The sequence below is a fragment of the Balaenoptera borealis genome (assembly GCF_965194805.1).
Source record: "Balaenoptera borealis genome assembly, chromosome: 9".
NCBI lineage: Eukaryota > Metazoa > Chordata > Mammalia > Artiodactyla > Balaenopteridae > Balaenoptera > Balaenoptera borealis.
In genome coordinates this window covers 31,957,525-31,976,524 of record NC_138873.1, presented here as the reverse complement: position 1 = coordinate 31,976,524, position 19,000 = coordinate 31,957,525, and the positions used below count along the sequence as shown (strand labels likewise).

General features: G+C 38.5%; 1 protein-coding gene across 24 annotated transcripts in view; it reads right to left on the bottom strand.

Annotated features, from left to right (window-relative positions):
• Window positions 1-19,000, bottom strand: part of EPB41L2 (erythrocyte membrane protein band 4.1 like 2) — a 213,622-nt gene that overhangs the window by 79,341 nt on the left and 115,281 nt on the right. For all 24 annotated transcript variants that reach the window (XR_014248769.1, XM_082406340.1, XM_082406346.1 and 21 more), the window contains one exon: window positions 1,096-1,200. Coding sequence is in view for 23 of the 24 variants with exons in the window: in XM_082406340.1 (XP_082262466.1) it covers window positions 1,096-1,200 (105 nt within the window). In the remaining variant the exon portion in view is untranslated. The remainder of the gene's footprint in view (window positions 1-1,095; window positions 1,201-19,000) is intronic.

The window sequence follows — 19,000 nt, the reverse complement described above, 5'->3', positions numbered from 1 at the left end:
ATAAAATTTACAGCCTATATCCATCTACCAACTGACTGTGACGTGAACGTTAGGTGCTGGAAAGTGCACTGTGACCAAGTGCTCTCTCTGTGCATCCTCAGACAGAACGATCACAGTGAGTCTGCCCACAGCCACCATCTAACAGACTTAAAAGGGCTTCACTTTAGGTGTAACCCTGGAACAAACCTTCACTCTTCACTCCTGTACTTAGTATCTTCTTCTCCAGAGTTAAGTCCCAATACTCAGAAAGTGAAATAGAAAAGGAGCAGTTCTTCCTCAACAAAGAGGAAAGTGCTAGAGACTGAATGTTTGGGTCCTGCCCCAAAATTCACATGCTGAAAGTTAATCCCCAACGTGATAGTATTTGGAGTTGGGGCCTTTGGGGGTGATTAGGTCATGCAGGTGGAGCCCACATGAATGGGATTAGTGGCCTTATAAAAGAGGCTTTGGAGAGCTCTCTTGCTCCTTCCACCATGTGAGGACACCATGAGAAGGCCCTGTCCACGAGCCAGGAAGGGGGCCCTCACCAGACACTGAATTGGCTGGCACCTTGATTTTGGCCCTCCTAGTCAGGCGGGGCCTGAGTCTACCACCTGAGTCAGGCGGGGCCCTGCCTTTCTTTTTGCCCCCAATAACCCACACCACAGGGCAAGGAACACCTTCACCCCACACAACCACTAATCTGTTCAGCAAGGCAAACACTCTCTCCAGACAAGTACAAATGGATTCCCTTGACATTTCTTCCAATATGCCTGCTTTTCAGACAAGCTTAATTCCTAGAATACAGGGGAATTCAAGAGCTAAAAATTCAACATAAAAATTTTAAAACCAGTTCTTTCAGTTTCTAACAATTAATGTAGTGTAAGATATTCCATTCTGTCTGCTTACGATATAAGTAGAAAAGCATACAAACACACAATAGCAAAAAGTTATACGTGAAAACACAAGTTTTCAATCTTTCCAAATTTCTCCAATGAACATAAAATATGTCATAGTAAAAGCATAAAATAAGTTATTTGAAAGCTGAATTTTACACAGGTTACCCACAGTATTTTTCTAAGATGATATAAACAAACTTGAAATAACTTCACTTACTTTCTGCTCAGGAGTCTCCTGAAACACAAGTCCGAAGTAGTCCTTCTCCAAGAGATTGAGATGTTCACACACTCTGTCAAATAACACTTGTCCCTTAGCACGTTTCTGAGGAAAAAGAATAATATCTTTACTTTTCAAGCACTAATGAGTCCATGAGTACTGTAAACCAAGGGCATCATATCAGATAACATTATTTAGCATAAATTAATATGAAATATTTATATTCCAATCCTCTTTTATAACAATACCAAAAAGTGATTCATAACTTTTTCACTTTAGACTCCCCCAACACACACATAAAGCATAAATTCTAAAACGAAAACACGATCAGCCTCTATGCTTTACTGTTACTCCATGTCAATATTTCAAAAACTAAAAACAGTAAAATGCTAAGAGTTCACTTATTTGTTTTTCAAATAGTTCAAAAATATGTCCAAGCTGCCTCCCTCAGTTCCTCAAGATGGCTCATGTCATGTCTACAAGGTATACTCTCCCCAGGAAAATCATTTAGCTCCATTCCTCAATGTATCCTAACACGATTCATCCCATCAGCACTTAGGTTTGATTTTTGTTCCAAGATATTTGTAGAGTAGAAATTATGTTTTTCAATACAAGCTACACTCTTTCTCAAGAATGATTCACTCTGTAGAACAAATCTTAAAAATAGAAGGGAAAGGAACTGAGACAGTAAATGAGCTGCCTCTAAGGATTTAACCTATTTTTGCCTTGCTTTGTTGTGTGTGTGTTTTTTTTTTAATTGAAGAAGCTGCTATGAACAGAGATACAAAGCCTGTGACAGCCATAGAAGAAAAGCTCATTATTTAATCAATGGCAAAACATAAAGTGGTGACTCCAACTAAGATGCACGGCCCTGGGAACCCCCAACTGCAAAGTCAGGTTAGACACACGCCTCCCTGCCCTGCGTGGATATAAGCAACCCCCGGACTGAGAGTGAGAAAGGAACAAGCCAGCAGACTTGTTCATCTTCAAGATGAATGCCCTCACACTATCAAAATGTCTACTAGTTAGTTCATCCAGTGTGTGAAAATGAACGTTTCCCACACAAACATCTTTAAAAATGGAACGAGATATAAAAGACATTTCAATTTCAAATCAGGACAACTCTGATAAGGGGTTTCAAAAGATAAAGTCTTCACAGAAACTCAATTCAAGAGTGTGTTTCTCTCCTCTAACCTTTTCTTCCTCCTCTTGTTGAACCACAGGTAAGAAATCCATGCCTGAAGGACCTGCGAAGGAGAATCTGCAACTTTTATTATCAAACTTTTTATAGTAACTTTTTTTATTAAAAGGTAGAATTACATTAAATAGTAGAGGGAAAAGGGAGAATGCCACACAGGTTACACATTATTTCAACATTTCAAGAAATGTGCTAGCCACATCACTACAGATTCAAAAAATGACTAAGTACATGTAAAACAGATATGTGTTTATGTGTCCACATATTTAAGTACATGCAAATAACAGTGTAGTAAATAAGAGTACAGGGCTCTGCATTCCAAATACCAAAGTTTTAAATACCTTTCCATTATTTACAATCTATGTGACCAGGGACAAGACACTTAACTTCTATTTGCCTTAATTTGTACATCTGTGAAATGGGGATAACAGAATATACCACAGAGGACGTGGTAAGTACTCAATGAGTTATAATACATAATGAGAGCTTAGAACAGTGTGTGGCACATAGTAAGGGTTTAACCAATATTGGCTCTTATTATTATAAGCTGGAGAGCTTTATAACATGAAAAATGACTAACTTCACTTACATGAAATTTTGTGTTGAACTTTTAAAATGAAAGGTTCTGAATTTCAAACTATCTGGTCTGCATGCAATGATTAATCTAAATAATTAAGACTGAGTTTGGAAGTATTTTAAAGTAACTTTATGAGGAGAAGGTGACTCATATCATGATTGTTACTTTCTTAAATGTGCAGTAAAATCCATTATCTCTTCTTCCTAAGAGCCTGGAGTAGATGTGAGGAGATTTGGTTGCAAACAACAGCAAAGAATATTTCAAAGGTAATCAATAATCCAAGATAGACTTCGCTTTCTCTGACATTAATTCCGACAACATTGTTCACTCCTCAATCTCCAGTGAGTAATTACCCAGCGTAATAGGTGCCTGTTGAATCAACTAAAAATACAATATTACAGTGTACTCTGTGTGACATACTTCTTTTAAATGAGGTGACATTTACCCACTCAGGCTCATAGTGACTGACCATAGTTATAATTTCAGTGCCTACTTTGTAATTAGGAAGTGTCCTTATCTAAGATAACAAAGGGAGAAAACTATTACAGCTCTTGCCACATCTATCTACTTGTTCATCACACACTATGTATTTATAATGAGGTATAAATGAGTCACAGAAGATATTCTACTACTATGAAGCAGAGATTATCTTCTTATTTAGAAAGACACTAAGAACTCAAAGGAAGCTTATATAAGAAGTTGGCCTTTAATCAGATATAGTTTCCAAACAAACTTATTACTTCTAGGAAACCTCTGACTAAACGACAACTACTCTCAAATAAGCTAACTACTGAAATTGATTAGCCGTAGAAATCATGGAGAAACGTGACAGTGTCGAAGGAGATTCATGCTATTTTATCTGGTTGTAATGCTATTTGCAATTAGGGTATAAAAAGGATAGTCAAAACAACTGATGTCTATACATACAAACCTCAGTTCAAAGAGAAAAACACATTCTAACATTGGCTTACAGTCAATTTTTATTAATAAACCATACGTTCTCACTGGTTTCCATTTCAAAAATAGAAACATGCTCTCATGGACAGCATTCCCCTAAAAGATTACAACATCCGCAAAGCTCACCACCGCAATCTGGTGTTGGTACCGCTGGGCAGCAGAGGGAAGACGCGTCCGCATGGGGCTGCAGTCAGACTCAGTCCCTCCCTCATTCGACGTTGTGTAAGCTGTTTACTATTACTGGACGAGTGTGACCGTGGGCGAACCACTTAGTCTCCTTAACTGTAAGATGAGATCGCAGCTCTCTCACAGCTCACTGTGAGGGTCAAATTAACCCAGTAAGAGAGTGTATGTCAAAGTGCCACACCAAGTGCCTCGCTCAATCACAGCTGAATTCTCTTCCCAACTGTCTTTCATTAGCCCACATCTAACAAACACCAAAATATCTTCTAGATGCACAGACTGCCTCTCTATGATTCTCTCCTTCCCTTTTCCAGGAAATAGGTATTTTAAATGCTTGATAAGATCTTAACTACATGCACGTATTACTTAAGCTTCCATTCAGCATCTCCACCCTCAATGAACTCAAAGGCTGGCTGGGAAGACAAAAAAGCAACAATACTATGAGGCGTGTACTGAAAGATGCACGTACAAAGTGCATGAAGGAACACCAAGAATGGAATAGTAACAGCATCCGAGAAATACCATAACTTTGGGTGTATGCAACTTTTCTGTAAGCCTAAATTTATTTTTAAATAAAAAGTTAAATTACCAAAAAAAAAAAAAAAAAAAAGAAATATCATAGCTTCACCAAGACTGTGGCATCTGAAATGAATCTTAAACAAGGAAATGATCTTTTAAGAAAAAGTAATAGCATATTCAAAAGAACTTACTTTTTTCACTTTGGATGTTTATAAAGTCTGACAGAACCAGTTTCTATTCAAAAGATACTGGAGGTTACAGAACAATGAACTCTCAGGTGACCACAAGGGCTTGCCAGGCTAAAAAGCTCCCCATATACTAATTCTGTATCTAATATATATCAGTTCCTATGTTAAGACATTGAGGAAAGAACCATAAATAAGACACATATGGTCTCAGGAACTTTACATTAGAATGGTAGACACAGAAAATAAAAACGAAACCTACCCCCCCTGAAAAAAAAGTCCTATGAGTCTACCCCTCTAGACTGAACTAGGTACCTGGTCCAACTTGTCCAAAGAACACTGACCAGTGGCCTATGAGATATAAGAGCTCTACCCAACGACAATGTCTTACTCTGGGGATAAAGATTACCAGATACAACCACATCTTCCTTCAGGGAGTTTAAATACAAGATAGATATACACACACACACTCGTACACACACATACTCATACATACAGAGCCACAGAGTGTGTAAACACAGAGGGAGAGCCAGTGAGAAGGCAGTATGCAGAAGCCAAGGGTATCGGGGGCAGACTTATATTTGCCAAAGTATGCTCTGTTGTTCCCATTGGTCCCATGAGATGCTTCACATATACACCCAAATCCCCAAAAAAGGGAGTAGAGTGGGACAAGGAAAATTCTGCCTAATGTACACAACTACTGAGCATCAAAACTCCTATTTGCATATAAGATACCCTGAGAAGCTCTATGGTGGGAAAATAAAAAAAACTTGTTTATCATCATTCAACCTGATGTTTACCAAAATTATTGGGCTAAATAAACTACTATCTTTCTTTAATACAACACTTACTAACTTATTCCACAGCAAAATTACTGATCTACAGACGCTACCTCAAGAAACGAGAGAGAGAAAAATTACCATGACATGGTCCTCAAGCAGATTTGGAGACTGTTAATAACATTATCTTTTTTATTCCAAACTGACACAAGAGAGAATTCAGTTTAAACTGGTCCAGGATTGGAGTACCCAAATGTCTGGCTAAAGCAAATGATTCCCATAGATAAAATCCCAACAAGCATAATCAAAAAAATCAAAAACACACAAGGAAACCAGTTACTATTATTGACCATCAGACACGGTATCAGAATCAGTTATTCAGAGACTGAAGACAATGGAATTACCAAGTACAGAACACAAAATTAGTATGTTTCTATATGCTGAAAGAAATAAATGAATATTTTAAAATATCAAGGAAAAAGCAACTATCAAAAAGCAGATTCTTAAAAGAACCAATTAGAACATCTAGAAATAAAGCTATACTAATTAAATTATAATCCAAATGGACAGGGCTTGATAGAGTTAAAGAGAAAACTGGTGAACTGGAAGATAGATCTGAAAAAATTATCCAGAATACAGCACAGACAGATGAACACTATGAAAGAAATTCACAGACATGTAAGATAGAAGAAGGGGTCTATATATAACTCCCCAGAATTCTACATGAAGACAACAGAATAAGGGAGAGGCAATGTTAAAAGAGTAATGGCTGATAAATGCTGAAAGTCTCAAATTAAGAAAACTCAATGGATTTCTAGCCAGATAAAATAAAACCCATTAACCTACAATCACTTTATTCCATTAAATATTTACACACATTAACATTCAAAAGATTTTGGCATGCATTATTTTAAAATAATAGACATTATAAAGCCATCAAGACAAGAAGGAAAGAAACATGAGACAGGGAATAACAAGGAGTAGAGAAAGAAAATTGTAACAGAAAACCCAGAGAAGTTATTCTTTAGAAACCTAAAACTGATCTGCCTTGTAAGCTAATTCAAAAAGGCAAACAAAATAGTACATTTCTTCTTATCTCATAAAGAAAACACATCAAATACTCAGGAGGCATATTAAATAGTATACATTAAATGGACCAAGTTATTACATTTTATAAGCATTAATCTGTAATCAAACTTGCCTGAGTGTTCTGTGACAGCAATAAGACCCAGTGGCTCACAACTTCTTTTTTGCCTTCATGCTGTTCGCAACTCACTCCATAAATAAAAATTCTCATCATTTGGGGAAGAGGAACCAAGACACAACTCATAATGCAAGTACATAAAAATATGTGTGTGTTTGTGGGGGGGTGGATTCCCCCTGGTGGCACTGGTTAGGACTCCACGCTTCCACTGCAGGGGGCACGGGTTCGATCCCTGATCAGGGAACCAAGATCCCACATGCTATGCAGTGTGGCAAAAAAAAAATGTATGGGGTCATGCGAGGTGAAATTGTTCCTTCTCCTCTCCCAGATTCTGGTATGTACCACCTTTCATGATAATCTTCAAGTCTCAACAGTTTCTTAGAAACATACCACAGCAGAATGGTAATAACATAGATTTGAACGCCAGCCCCACCTCTTAACAGCTGTGTAACCTCAGGCAAGTTATTTAACTTCATTTTGTCTCAGTTTCCTCTCTTTAAAATAAAAATATTCACCTTATGATGGTGATCAGAGAATTGAATGAAGTATATTTAAAGTACTTAATAAAATGTTTGGCACATTACGTGAATGCACTAAAAGGCAGCTGAAAGCACAGGACCTTTCTGGGCTGTTCTAAAATAATAATTGATTTTAAATCTCATTATAAAGAGCTTTCACAGTTATTTCATCTAATCTCATTTCACAATAAGAAAACTGAGGTTGGAGACAGCTTAACTGCTCTAACTTTTCAGTCTGATTCCCTGAATTTCTTTTAAAGCAGGCATCCCCAACTGCAGGCCGCACAGCAGGAGGTAATCAGCGGGCAAGGGAGCGAAGCTTCATCTGCCGCTCCCCATTGCTTGCGTTACCACCTGAACCATCTGCCCCTGCCTCCCCGACCCTGTTCGTGGAAAAATTGTCTTCCACAAAACTGGGCCCTGGTGCCAAAAAGGTTGTGGACCACTCTTTCAAAGAGATGAATTCTTACCTGCAATATACATAAACATTAGTACTCTACATTTCTATCCAGGAAGGCAATTTTCTCCTATTATCATTCTTTTCACTTTTTATAAACAACTTGAATTCTAGTGCATGGAAGGACTACAAACACACATTTGTCAACCAAGCAGAATACACAGATATTTTGCTTTACAATGTGCACCTAAGATATCAGTATATGTAGCTGGTTCATTAGTTGTCATAGCTGCCTGTCCCAGATAAAAAGGTCTACTGACTTGCCAAGGCATACTCTAAATTTCTTTCCTACCTTTATTTCCAACTGTTGAAAGCCGACCTCTAGACCAATCTCCAAATTCTCCTCTGTGAAGCCTATTCCAAGCTCCCAATATTCATCTTTCTCCTTCAGGCACTTTATTTCACATCTATGCTGCTTACTCTTAACTTCTACTCCTTTTTTTTTTTTTAACATCTTAATTGGGAGTATAATTGCTTTACAATGGTGTGTTAGTTTCTGCTGTATAACAAAGTCAATCAGCTAAACATATACATATATCCCCATATCTTCTCCCTCTTGTGTCTCCCTCCCACCCTCCCTATCCCATCCCTCTAGGTGGACACAAGGCACCAAGCTGATCTCCCTGTGCTATGTGGCTACTTCCCACTAGCTATCTATTTTACATTTGGTAGTGTATATACGTCCATGCCACTCTCTCACTTGGTCCCAGCTTATCTTTCCCCCTCCCCATGTCCTCATGTCCATTCTCTACGTCTGTCTTTATTCCTGTCCTGCCCCTAAGTACTTCAGAACCATTTTTTTTAGATTCCATATATAAGTGTTAGCATACAGTACTTGTTTTGCTCTTTCTGACCTACTTCACTCTGTATGACAGTCTCTAGGTCCATCCACCTCACTACAAATAACTCAATTTCTTTTTTATGGCTGAGTAACATACCATTGAATGGATGTGCCACATCTTCCTTATCCATTCATCTGTCGATGGACACTTAGGTTACTTCCATGTCCTGGCTACTGTAAATAGAGCTGCAATGAACATTGTGGTACATGACTCCTTTTGAATTATGGTTTTCTCTCTGCTGGGTTGTGTGGTAGTTCTATTTTTAGTTTTTTAAGGAACCTCCATACTGTTCTCCATAGTGGCTGTATCAATTTACATTTCCACCAACAGTGCAAGAGGGTTCCATTTTCTCCACACACTCCCCAGCATTTATTGTTTGTAGATTTTTTAAGGATGACCATTCTGACCAGTGTGAGGTGATAGCTCATTGCAGTTTTGATTTGCATTTCTTTCATGATTAGTGATGTTGAGCATCCTTTCATGTGTTTGTTGGCAATCTGTATATCTTCTTTGGAGAAATGTCTGTTTAGGTCTTCTGCCCAGTTTTGGATTGGGTTGTTTGTTTTTTTGATATTGAGCTGCATGAGCTGCTTGTAAGTTTTGGAGACTAATCTTTTGTCAGTTGCTTCATTTGCAAATATTTTCTCCCATTCTCAGGGTTGTCTTTTCGTCTTGTTTATGGATTCCTTTGCGCTGTGCAAAAGCTTTTAAGTTTCATTAGGTCCCATTTATTTTTGTCTTTATTTCCATTTCTCTAGGAGGTGGGTCAAAAAGAATCTTGCTGTAACTTATGTCATAGAGTGTTCTCCCTACATTTTCCTCTAAGAGTTTTATAGTGTCTGCACTTACGTTTAGGTCTCTAATCCATTTTGAGTTTATTTTTGTGTATGGTGTTAGGGAGTGTTCTAATTTCATTCTTTTACATGTAGCTGTCCAATTCTCCCAGCACCACTTATTGAAGTGGCTGTCTTTTCTCCCTTGTATATTCCTGCCTCCTTTATCAAAGATAAGGTGACCACATGTGTGTGGATTTCTCTAGGCTCTATCCTGTTCCATTGATCTATACTTCTGTTTTTGTGCCAGTACCATACTGTCTTGATTACTGTAGCTTTGTAATATGGCCTGAAGTCTGCGAGCCTGATTCCTCCAGGTCCGATTTTCTTTCTCAAGATTGCTTTGGCTATTTGGGGTCTTTTGTGTTTCCATACAAATTGTGAAATTTTTTGTTCTGGTTCTGTAAAAAATGCCATTGGTAGTTTCACAGGGATTACACTGAATCTGTAGATTGCTTTGGGTAGTAGAGTCATTTTCACAATGTTGATTCTTCCAATCCAAGAACGTGATATATCTCTCCATCTGTTTGTATCATCTTTAATTTCTTTCATCAGTGTCTTTTAGTTTTCTGCATACAGGTCTTTTGTCTCCTCAGGTAGGTTTATTCCTAGGTATATTATTCTTTTTGTTGCAATGGTAAACGGGAGTGTTTCCTTAATTTCTCTTTCAGATTTTTCACCATTAGTGTATAGGAATGCAAGAGATTTCTGTGCATTAATTTTGTATCCTGCTACTTTACCAAATTCATTCATTAGCTCTAGTAGTTTTCTGGTAACATATTTAGGATTCTCTATGTATAGTGTCATGTCAGCTGCAAAGTGACAGTTGTACTTCTTCTTTTCCGATTTGGATTCCTTTTATTTCCTTTTAGTCTCTGATTGCTGTGGCTAGAACTTCCAAAACTATGTTGAATAACAGTGGTGAGAGTGGGCAAACTTGTCTTGTTCCTGATCTTAGTGGAAATAGTTTGTTTTTCATCATTGACAGCGATGTTGGCTGTGGGTTTGTCACATATGGCCGTTATTATGTTAACGCAAGTTCCCTCTATGCATACTTTCTATAGGGTTTTTATCATAAATGGGTGTTGAATTTTGTCGAAAGCTTTTCCTGCATTAATTGAGATGGATGATCATATGGCTTTTCTCCTTCAATTTGTTAATATGGTATATCACATTGATTGATTTGCATATATTGAAGAATCCTTGAATTCCTGGGATAAACCCCACTTGATCATGGTGTATGATTCTTTTAATGTGCTGTTGGATTCTGTTTGCTAGTATTTTGTTGAGGATTTTCGCATCTATGTTCATCAGTGATACTGGCCTGTAGTTTTCTTTTTTTGTGACATCTTTGTCTGGTTTTAGTATCAGGGTGATGGTGGCCTCGTAGAATGAGTTTGGGAGTGTTCCTCCCTCTACTATATTTTGGAAGAGTTTGAGAAAGATATGTGTTAGCTCTTCTGTAAATGTCTGATAGAATTCGCCTGTGAAGCCATCTGGTCCTGAGCTTTTGTTTGCTGGAAGATTTTTTTTTTTTAATTTATTTTTGGCTGCATTGGGTCTTTGTTGCTGTGTGCGGGCTTTCTCTAGTTGCGGTGAGTGGGGGCTACTCTTCGTTGTGTTGCGCGGGCTTCTCATTGCAGTGGTTTCCCTTGTTGCAGAGCACAGGCTCTAGGCCTGCAGGCTTCAGCACTTGTGGCATGTGAGCTCAGTAGTTGTGGCTCGCAGGCTCTAGAGCACAGGCTCAGTAGCTGTGGCACACAGGCTTCACTGCTCTGCACCATGTGGGATCTTCCTGGACCAGGGCTCGAACCCATGTCCCTGCATTGGCAGCCAGATTCTTAACCACTGCACCACCAGGGAAGCCCTGTTGTAAGATTTTTAATCACAGTTTCAATTTCAGTGCTTGTGATTGGTTTGTTTATATTTTCTATTTCTCCCTGGTTCAGTCTCGGAAGGTTGTGCTTTTCTAAGAACTTCTCCATTTCTTCCAGGTTGTCCATTTTATTGGCATAGAGTTGCTTGTAGTAATCTCTCATGATCCTTTGTATTTCTGCAGTGTCAGTTGTTACTTCTCCTTTTTCATTTCTAATTCTGTTGATTTGAGTCTTCTCCCTTTTTTCTTGATGAGTCTGACTAATGGTTTATCAATTTTGTTTATCTTCTCAAAGAACCAGCTTTTAGTTTTATTGATCTTTGCTATTGTTTCCTTCATTTCTGTCACATTTATTTCTGATCTGATCTTTATGATTTCTTTCCTTCTGCTAACTTTGGGGTTTTTTTGTTCTTCTTTCTCTGGTTCCTTTAGGTGTAAGGTTAGATTGTTTATTTGAGATTTTTCTTGTTTCTTGAGGTAGGATTGTATTGCTATAAACTTCCCTCTTAGAACTGCTTTTGCTGCATCCCATAGGTTTTGGGTCGTCGTGTTTTCACTGTCATTCGTTTCTAGGTATTTTTTGATTTCCTCTTTGATTTCTTCAGTGATCTCTTGGTTATTAAGTAGTGTATTGTTTAGCCTCCACGTGTTTGTATTTCTTACAGATTTTTTCCTGTAATTGATATCTAGTCTCATAGCATTGTGGTCAGAAAAGATACTTGATACGATCTCAATTTTCTTAAATTTACCAAGGCTTGATATGTAACCCAAGATATGGTCTATCCTGGAGAATGCTGCATGAGCACTTGAGAGGAAAGTGTATTCTGTTGTTTTTGGATGGAATGTCCTATAAATATCAATTAAATCCATCTTGTCTAATGTGTCTTTTAAAGCTTGGGTTTCCTTATTTATTTTCATTTTGGATGATGTGTCCATTGGTGAAAGTGCGGTGTTAAGGTCCCCTACTGTTGTTGTGTTACTGTTGATTTCCCCTTTTATGGCTGTTAGCATTTGCCTTATATATTGAGGTGCTCCTATGTTAGGTGCATAAATATTTACAATTGTTATATCTTCTTCTTGGATTGATCCTTTGATCATTATGTAGTGTCCCTCTTTGTCTCTTGTAATAGTCTTTATTTTAAAGTCTATTTTGTCTGATAGGAGAATTGCTACTCCAGCTTTCTTTTGATTTCCATTTGCATGGAATCTTTTTCCATCCCCTCACTTTCAGTCGATATGTGGCCCTAGGTCTGAAGTGGGTCTCTTGTAGACAGCATATATACAGGTCTTGTTTTTGTATCCATTCAGCCAGTCTACGTCTTTTGGTTGGAGCATTTAATCCATTTACATTTAAGGTAGTTATCGATATGTATGTTCCTATTACCATTTTCTTAATTGTTTTGTAGGTCTTTCTTCTCTTGTATTACGGCCTAGAGAAGTTCCTTTAGCATTTGTTGTAAAGCTGGTTTGGTGGTGCTGAAGTCTCTTAGCTTTTGCTTGTCTGTAAAGGTTTTAATTTCTCCATCGAATCTGAATGAGATCCTTGCTGGGTAGAGTAATCTTGGTTGTAGGTTTTTCCCTTTCATCACTTTAAATATGTCCTGTCACTCCCTTCTGGCTTGAAGAGTTTCTGCTGAAAGATCAGCTGTTTACCTTATGAGGATTCCCTTGTATGTTATTTGTTGCTTTTCGCTTTCTGCTTTTAATATTTTTTCTTTGTATTTTACAATTTTTGATAGTTTGATTAGTATGTGTCTTGGTGTGTTTCTCCTTGGACTTATCCTGTATGGGACTCTCTGTGCTTCCTGGACTTGAGTATTTCTTTTCCCATGTTAGGGAAGTTTTCAATGATAATCTCTTCAGTATTTTCTAAGACCTTTTCTTTTTCTCTTCTTATTCTGGGACCCCTATAATTCAAATGTTGGTTCATTTAATTTTGTCCCAGACGTCTCTGAGCCTGTCCTCAATTCTCTTCATTGTTTTTTCATTGTTCTGCTCTATGGTAGTTATTTCCACTATTTTATCTCCCAGGTCAGTTATCCATTTTTCTGCCTCAGTTATTCTGCCACTGATTTCTTCTAGAGAATTTTTAATTTCATTTATTCTGTTGTTCATCATTGTTTGCTCTTTAGTTCTTCTAGAGCCTTGTTAAACGTTTCTTGTATTTTCTCCATTCTACTTCTAAGATTTTGGATCATCTTTACTATCATTCCTCTGAATTCCTTTTCAGGTAGACTGCCTATTTCCTCTTCATTTGTTTGGTCTGGTGGGTTTTTACCTTGCTTCTTCATCTTCTGCATATTTCTCTGTCTTCTCATTTTGTTTAACTTACTGTGTTGGGGTCTCCTATTCACAGGCTGTAGGTTCGTAGTTCCCGTTGTTTTTGGTGTCTGCTCCCAATGGGTGAGGTTGGTTCAGTGTCTTGTGTAGGCTTCCTGGTGGAGGGGACTGGTGTCTGTGTTCTGGTGGTGGGGCTGGATCTTGTCTTTCTGGTGGTCAGGACCGCATCCGGTGGTGTGTTTTGGGGTGTCTGTGAACTTAGTATGATTTTAGGCAGCCTCTCTGCTAATGGGTGGGGTTGTGTTCCTGTCTTGCTAGTTGTTTGGCATGGGGCATCCAGCACTGAAGCGTGCTGGCCTTTGGGTGGAGCTGGGTCTTAGCGTTGAGACGGAGATCTCTGTAAGAGCTCTCACCGTTTGATATTACGTGAGGCTGTAAGGTCTCTGGTGGACCAGTGTCCTGAACTCGGCTCTCCCACCTCAGAGGCTCAGGCCTGACACATGGCCGGAGCACCAAGCCCCTGTCAGCCACACAGCTGCTAGAGCTGAAGGGCTCCTGCAGAGGCGGGGGTGTGGGGAGGGGGTGGCTGGGGCTCATCGCGGGGACAAGGACACTGGCAGCAGAAGTTCTGGGAAGGACTCCTTGGTGTGAGCCCTCCCAGAGTCCGCCATTAGCCCCACCAAAGGGACTGTCGTTCTACTCCTTTTGATACTTACTACTTTTGAAGACTGGATTCTTTAAGCTAAAGTATGTCTGACTCATTTTAATGTCTCCTACAGCAGTACCTCATTGATTCACTTCACTCACTCGTAGGCCAAACGATATGCTGGATGCAACGGCTTGGTGCTATAATGCCAGCCAAAAAGTTGGCAGAGTTGAGTCTAGAAATCAGGTCTTCTGGCTCCCAGTCTTATGCAATTCCCTGGCTCTAGCTCATGGACTACCAACCCACAGATATTCAAGAAACTAAGCCAAACACACACTGCCAACTAGATTCTAGAAGAAGAACAGCCAGAGTCCTGTATTTTATTTTCACAATTCTACATTGTACTTAGACTCTTCCTTAGTAATTAGAGCATTTCCAAATACTTCTTGGGAACTAGAGGAAAGATGTCAGCAGAAAAGCCAATCTGCCCCTTTCTCTTAAGAGCTGACCATGAACCACCTTTATGCAAAAGGGGACAGTGGGATTTTGCAGTCTTTACACATTCCTGCCCTAAGACATCAGTCGCTGTTATTTCTTCTTGCTATCTGAAGCATGCCTTTGCTTTATATCCCATCTTACACTAGAATCTTTATAGAGTACAAACTGTGTTCATCCCTATTCTGATAACGTAGGACCAGTTAATTAAACAATTAAAACCATACAACAGTTAATCAACTTGCCAAGTACACTTCAAAAAGAAATCTTACCTTCTATATTAAATGCCAACAAGCTTTACAATCTACTTTGCCCCTGTCTGCCTCTCCCAAACCTCACTTACACCACTGAACAGTAGTATAAAATCAATGGGTTGAAATTTTCAACAAGAAAACGAAACAGAGACAAAACAAGATAATTTAGGTGGATTTAATATATATTATTCAAGGATCGGAAGGCTAGCTTTGGGGAACTTTCTTTGGGAGGGGTTGGGGAGGAGAGCAATTTATAGCAAACCGAGCGGAAGAAAGGCAGCCTGGAATCTGAGACGCTGAGCGAAGTTCCCCGTGCCTGTGCTGTTATTTGTGGCATTCATTATTGAGGCCAAAACATGACATTTCTGGAGGCCTCTCAACTTGGAGGAATTTGTGCAACTGCTTACCCGGCGGATTGCAGTCAACACCACACACCACTGGCGTTTTATAAAACACCATCACTGTCTCCGTGTAGGCCCCTCCACACTGCACTTATTGTGCACTGAGAAGACAGTGCTGGGAAGCGTACAATGCGATCCACACATCACAGCCCTTGAGCTATGTATTTCGCGCTAGCTCTGAACTGCACTGTGCAAGTATAAAAGGCCAAGGAAAGAAAGGTATGCACAGAGCAAACACAACAACTGAGACACTGTCATGGGAGGTGGAGGAAATCAAAGATAACCAAACAGAAGGGGAAAGGAGTGTCTTAAAAAGTCTCAGGGCATCACTTATCGGATCATTCTTTTCCTACCAATCTGAATGACACACCTCTGTCCCAAAGTTCATTCAAATCCTGGCAAAAAGGAAGAAAGAAACCACATCCAATGATTGTGTGTATGTGTATTCAAAATGTAACTCCAGAAGTAAATGAGACATTTATAATAAAGGAAGATTTTAAAGTTCCCTGACCATTATTAAGTTTGAAAAAAGTGTATTATATAAAAAATATATAAACGTACACACGTATAGTATATATAAATAAATATGTGTATATATATACACATACACATGTATACACACACACATACCTATTGTTTTTTCTTTGAGTAGTTGAAAAAAAATTTCCAAACTTAATTTTCACTAACGATCAGGAAAAATTTGTATATATGTATATCAATAGATAGACCGACAGACAGGCATGCATTATCAAAATTACATAAGCATGTAGGTTTCTTAAAAGACACTACCAAGAATGATAAGCAGAAATCTTTCTTATACAGTATTCCTTCAAGACCAGCCTCTAAAAGAAGAGGGAAGAAAAAGAAAAATCCTCTCATAGTTCATTACAGACTCTCTATTTCTTTCCATTCCACAGGATTCAAGGAATTATGCTTCAACATTGAGGAAATTCTGCAGTGTTGTTGACATGAATGACATAAAATACTATTCAATATAGTTTTAGGTGCTAGAAATAAAAATTAAAAAGCTGCTACAAAACAAAACACACACTAGACCAGAACGCACCACACAATACCCTCCAGTAACTGTGTCCTGCAATAATATTAAAGGAAACCCTAGTGTAGCTAGATGCATACATGCTCACCTTTAATAAAATCACATGCATACCTTAATTAACTCCTGAAGAACAGAGGAGCTTGCCTTTCTTCTATATTATAAAACCCTATTTCATGAGCTCAGTGATTCCCCCATTCTATCCAAGTCTAAATGCAGTATTGAGATGGCATGCTTTTCTACCCCAGTCTGCTGGTGTTTGAAATGTTTCATAATTCTTAACTGAGTACGCAATTCATCTCATAAGCAACCAGGTAAGTTTAGATCGCAAACAAGATAGAAAAATATGTTTCATCTTTATGGTATATGGAAAATGGCAAACAAATGTTAATTTTATTTTTAATAAATAAAATATCAAACTTTTACTCTTTCATCCATAGCCACAACCTTTATTTCTAAGGTGGTTATAGTTTTTATTTTCCACAAACCAGAGGTTTTCATCTGTTTTCAGGACACAAGAATCAGCTAGCTAACCAAAGGGTGTCCTCTTGGAGGACTTCTATCTCCAGCTGCAGGACCGGCCTGCCGACGGCTATTCCAGAAGCCAAGTCTACTCCTCTCACCAATATGCTCGCTCCAGGGTAATCTGAAAGCCAAGCTCTGGAATGGAGCTTCAGAAAAATCTCACACAACCTCCAGAGCGATGGATCGTGAAGCTTGTTAAGCAAACTATTTATCGATGAAATGTAAATATCCACACACACATTTTACACAAGGAATTATACTTATTTTTTCGCTTTAACTAAACAATAAGGAATAATAAACACCTCTGTCAGTTCTAATATGTGTCAGTTGCTCAGCTGTTCATAAAATGTGGTCCCTTAAATGCCTTCCTTTGGTAATAAAAGTTTAATGTAATGGTATTTGTAGCATATGAGGAAAAATCATCTAAATCTTCATTTGCTCTAAGCGAACAGCTGCCAAATAGCCTGCAATTTCTCAGATGCAAAATCCAACTATATTTCTATTCCTACAGCTTAAAGCATATAAATTGATCTTTGATGTTGTTTTCTTAATCCAGCTGGCTACGGCCAATGTTTCTCTTCTGACTCTCCAACAAGAGGGTTAAGTCCTTGGACAGTAGAGACGGGTTTATTCAAAATTTTCAATATAAAATGTACTGTTTTTAAATCTTGTTTTTCCTCCTGCTTATAAAAATACTAACGTTTGATTTTTGAATCGAAGCAAGTTCTTTTAATTACAAAGTGAACGTGATTATTTAAGTGGTATATGTTTATATTATGGACCTTCCAAGTCACTAAGTTATTGATAAAATATAATAGCAAGATATTGAGAATTCATCCAAGGCAAAGGACGTTAGCATTTTCATCAAACGTTCAAGAAAAATAGTAAGATCCTGAGAAAAAATACAGTCAGGAGTTTAAAGTATCATGATGATAATAATTGCACCTAATATTCATCAAGCCCTTACTATATGTTGGGCATTGCTCAAAGCAAACCAGAACCAGACAAATTCAGCCAGACAGACACTTAATAAGACTTCCTGCAGTCTTACTGTAGGAGCTCTACTCCACTCACTTCCCTACCACTAGGGGAAAATTCCCCACCAGCCATGTTCATATTTCAAGGAGGAGCTAATTGATCAATTCACCATATACCTGGGGAGCAGGTGCTCTGCCAGGGAGTGCCTTGGTAGGCAGCATGTTATAGCCTCTCAAAGCAGTTTTTAAGTCTGGCTGCAGAGATGCTCAAGTCCAGCATCAGACCCACTGAATCAGAATCTTCAAAGATAGCACCTGGGCATCTGTATTTTTTTTAATTTTTGTATTAGACTTTATTTTGTAGAGCAGTTTTAGCTTCACAGGAAAATTGAGCAAAGGATCCAAAGATTTCCCATATACCCTCTACCCCCCCCACATGCACGGCCTCCCGAATTATCAGCATCCCCCACAGAGCGGTACATTTGTTACAACTGATGAACCTACACTGACACATCATAATCACCCCAAGTCCATAGTTTACATTAGGGCTCACTTTTGGTCTTGTATAGTCTATGGGTTTGGACAAATGTATGATGACGTGTCTCCACCATTACAGTATCCTGCAGAATAGTTTCACTGCCCTAAAAAAAAAAAAAAAAAAAAGCCTCTGTGCTCTTGTATTTTCAGAAAGCTTAACCAAGGATTCTGACCATGAGGCAAGGCTGATACCAAAGTCGGCAAACAGATTCCCTCTCCCATGGTAAGACTACCTGCCCTCACACTCAAGTCCATCAGCTTTCTGTTTTCAGTCCGGCCAGGCACCATCCAAAGGAGCATACTCACCTTTTGCCCCTTTCAAAGACCCAGACACAAAAGCCAGGACCCAACACACTAACTGATACATCAATTGATCAACTTTTCACTTAAAATCCTTTTTAAAAGACTGTTTCATATAGCCCGATAACATAAAATTTATCTGACAATCTTTAATGACAACTGTATTTGAGACTACCTTCGAGAAAGAAATCACAAGGTAGAAAAACACAAGACACCTGTTTGACTACAGATCTTATCACAGATCAGGCCCAATGAAACTATTCTTACCTCTACTGGCCAGGAGTGTTTCAAGTATTTTTTAACAACTG